Genomic DNA, 4,214 nt, shown 5'->3' with positions numbered 1-4,214 from the left:
ATTTATGTAGGTTTAAGACTGAAAAGATACTTTGTTTTTTTGTGTAAATATTTTTTAGATTTAAGTGTGAATTAATATTTTGTTGCATTTTTTTAGTATTTATGTAGATTTAAGATTTAAGACTGAAAAGATATTTTGTTTTTTTTTGTGTAAAAATTTTTTAAATTTAAGTGAATTAACATTTTGTTGAATTTTTTTAGTATTTATGTAGATTTAAGATTTAAGACTGAAAATATATTTTGTTGAATTTGTATGTAAATATTTTATTAGTTTTAAGACATAACGGAATTTTGCTAGTGTACCTGAAATCTAGACACACATACTTTATAATAAAACTGCGTTTATAACAAACTCTCTGCTATTCTCATTCTAATAAGGGCAGCTGTATTCGAAATGTTACTGTTTTCAAGTTCTTCTTCGTAACTAACAAGATTCTCCATATCTGGGATCTCCAATGGAATTTGATGATTGAAAAATATACAAACGTTATGAATAGCACAGCACACATTTACAATTTGTGTTACTTTTTCCGGTGAATAATGTAGTCCTCTCGAGCCAATTATACATCGAAATCGGTTTTTCAAAACACCGAAACATCTCTCAATTACATTACGAGCTTTCGAGTGCTTTGTGTTGTAATTTCGTTGAATTCCATCGGCTGCGCTTCTGAATGGCGTCATCAAGTATGGCTGCAAGGGGTAACCAGAATCACCTACAAAAATTTTCATTATCATCAATAATTGTATAGCCTTTTTAAGTTTTAAAACTTACCAAGTAGCCATGTGTTGGTTTTCCCATTGTTATAATCAGATTTTAGCTCCTGCTCTGCGACACTCACATTCCAAACAAATGAGTCATGATTCGCCCCTGGATGCCTAGCGTCAACAAATGTAATGACCATGTTGTGATCGCATATCTGTAAGGAAACTCAGTTTGTGTATATGTATACTTGTAAAGATAGTATATCATTAACCTACCGCCATTACATTAACACTGTAAAAACCCTTGCGGTTGAGGTATAGATGGTGGTTGTCACTTCCTGGCGACTTAATACGAACGTGTGTTCCATCAACACAACAGAAATATTCTTTAACAGCATTTTCCTCATCGTTGTTTCTCCTAAAATTCACCCATTTCTGGCAAAAGTGGTCCTCAAAAATAGTTAGGCACTCCTTAATCACTTTGGCTGCAGTTGACTGCCCCATCGACGAAATATTTTCGTTACCAACAGATTTTTGGTAACTGCCGGTGGCCAGAAATCTTAAAAAAGTCGCGAGTTTCAGCTGGTGCGATAGGTGGGTGCTTCTATGTGATGGAGCCATATGCTCTTGTAATTCATTTAAAATGTACTGGAATATTTCCTTATTGATTCGGAAATTTGCAACAAATCTAAAAAAGAATACATTGTAGCATACAAAAATTATTGGCTAATCTTGAACTTACTCAGTCTCAGGTAGTTCCATTACATTGGTGTGGTCTCGTAATCTCCTCCTCTGTATCCGCCTTTCCCTTTCTTCAGATTCCTCGGCGTCCATTAGCGCTATAGCAGCATACATTTTTTAAAATAGATTTTCCTTATATTCTTTCCGCAACACAACCAAAACACTTTTAAGCAAAACCAAAATGTAAACAATTCCGATGTTGCCCATTTAAAATAAAAAGCATTGAAATAAGCTGAAAATATTAGAAATCTAAGAAAAAATCTTTGAAAGTACATCAAAATTACATCCGGCAACATCATTCAACGTAACCGAGACGATAGCAACGTAATCGACGTAAAGGCAAGACGAAGACGAACGACAGAGTTACAAACTTGCAATCCGTGACGATATCGCCTACAGACGAATCGTTCGTGCGGCCTAACGTTCGAGATACAGAATAAGGCTGATATTTTCAGCTTTCTCTTACACAATGTTGACCTACGAACCAGCAATGCCGTCCGCAGACGGTCAAAAATGCAAAACTGGGGTTTTATATGTCGGCAAGCCGGTCTGTAGACGGTCTGTGTTCGAAAGCAATTTTCTCCATTTCGAATGGTGACATAAGTATAAAACTTATATTAAAATACGGTGCTTTTAACAACGAAATCCACCGAATTTTTTTATATCAAAAAATTTTTCAAAAGAAAAAGTTTCTTTAATTACGAAATTACTAAATAGCAAGAAATAATTAATTTTAACCTCGTTTTCAAAATCTGTAATTCAACTGCCGATTAAAATAAAACGGATTGACATAACGGATTAAAATTTACTTCGCCGTAAGGGTACGATGTTTGTCTAAAGATCGTGCCTTACGAATATAGAAAAAAATTATTATAGGTGCACTAAAAAGGTATTTAGTTAACGACCGTCTGGAGGCGGTTCTGCCTACTAGAGGGTTAAATTAGCCACTTCACCAATATATTTTTGTATCTCCCTTCACTTTACACTTTACTTGATTTGTTATAACTTGCTTTACGACTTTAATATTAACCAATTCATCACAATTCATTAAATAAAAACACCTTCAAAATCACGCGTCTGACTTTGGTTGCATATGCAAATTAAATGGCGGAGTTCAGCTGTCAAACTCCAAAATATGCAAAAGAATGAGAGACAAAACAAAATAGGATATAACCCAGTAAGCATTAAAAATATACAAAGGTGTTCTCTGCAAAAGGTGTTCAGCTCCTTTTCTTCGCAAAACAGAAAGGAGAATTCTACTGCCTGAGGGTTATAATCCCTAAGTGCGGCCGAAGGCCGCCTACGCAGAAAGGTGTTCTCTGCAAAAGGTGTTCAGCCCCCCTTCTTTGGCAACACAGAAAGGGTTTGTAAGCTTTTTTTTATAATTATTTTACATTAATTCAATTTTTGTAAGAATTATACAGCATATATATAAAGTACGTATACCAAAATAAAGGGAATCAAATTTCCTATTAAATGAGATCAAAATTTTCAAGATACATCCATCCGTTTTTCAGAAATATTGATTTCAAATATTGCTTATTTTGAACTTTAACCTTTGATAATTTTTGTTGTTGTTGTTTGCCCAAAAAAAGAAGTATACTGTTATACTCAGCTCAATCATCTCTATCGATTCCAATATTTTTTTTTTGCTTTTTGAGATTTGGAGCCCAACTGCATTTGTTCGATCGCTGGTATTGCCACTTAATTTCACATTTCATTTGCGCTATTATACTCAGTTTACACTATACAATTCTTCTTCTTCTTTTTACTTTCATCTAAATAAGATATTGTAACCAAAATATAAAAGCAAATTTCGCTATACCATCGCGCGATTTTTTATTAAAAATTTTCATTATTTATCGAAAAATTGATTTTTATGGAAAAAGCGCCGCAGGCTAAAATTTTTAATAAAAAATCGCGCGAACACAGAAAAGCGCAGACAACCCGGCAAAAATCGTTGGACCATGTAGTCTATTTGTGGTAAATTGGAGTACTTACAAAAGTTTTCCTCTGTCATGCTGTAGTGGACCAACTCGTGTCTCTGCGCCAGCTTATTGTTTGTTATCCGATCACTGCTCGTGTTTTAACGAAACGTGATTGAAGTTGAGCATTTGAAAGCACATTTGCATGTCTGGCTGTAGCTGAACGTGTAGAGATGCTCGCTGTTAGTTCTTAGCTCCCAGCATGTTCGGGTTCGAATACCGTCAGAGGCAACATGTAATTTTTAATTTTTGTTTCTGGTTTTTATTAATTTCAAAAAAAGCATCTGCGAAGTGAAGAACAAAAGCGTGTACAAACGAAAAAATATAACAACAATGCCATTGTTAATATGTTGGAGTAGTTTTGTGCTACTCTGATGTAATGCAGGGATGGAGTATATGGTCCTGCCCTAGGACATCGCAATGTTAATTGGACCATATTTTTTATATGAATTGTGGTTAATTTTGGAGTACTCTTTGGTCCTTAGGGAGTACTCTTTACACGCATGCATGGAGTAGTCGCGATTTTTGCAGGGAACATCCGAATTTACTTTTTTTTTTACATGTACATTTCAACTTTGCTCCAACGTGTTTAACAATTTATGTAAACAAATAACAAAATCCTCATAAGTGGGAAACAGAAAATTGCGCTACTAGACTCAGTAGCCGACAATCAGTAGCCACTAGCCATGCGTAATGCAAATTTTACTATATGGTTGCCCATCGGCTATCAGTCGCCATACATAATTGGGCCATTTCTTCTGCTAAGTAAAAATCGTTGATACTTATG

The 4,214-nt window shown here is 34.8% G+C and overlaps 1 protein-coding gene across 1 annotated transcript; it reads right to left on the bottom strand.

Annotated features, from left to right (window-relative positions):
* Positions 1–243: 243 nt before the first annotated feature.
* LOC118751967 (putative nuclease HARBI1) lies at positions 244–1,879 on the bottom strand. The gene is made up of 4 exons (XM_036486793.1): positions 1,444–1,879; positions 978–1,389; positions 772–916; positions 244–712 (listed from the first exon to the last, which is right to left on the bottom strand). Exons 1-4 carry the CDS (start codon positions 1,554–1,556, stop codon positions 342–344), a joined length of 1,041 nt encoding a protein of 346 aa, XP_036342686.1. The 5' UTR covers positions 1,557–1,879; the 3' UTR covers positions 244–341.
* Positions 1,880–4,214: the final 2,335 nt, after the last annotated feature.

This window comes from Rhagoletis pomonella, unplaced genomic scaffold, assembly GCF_013731165.1.
Source record: "Rhagoletis pomonella isolate Grant_MI unplaced genomic scaffold, Rhpom_1.0 Rhpom_scaffold_01130, whole genome shotgun sequence".
Classification (NCBI taxonomy): Eukaryota; Metazoa; Arthropoda; class Insecta; order Diptera; family Tephritidae; genus Rhagoletis; species Rhagoletis pomonella.
This window is presented reverse-complemented; position numbering and strand designations above follow the sequence as displayed.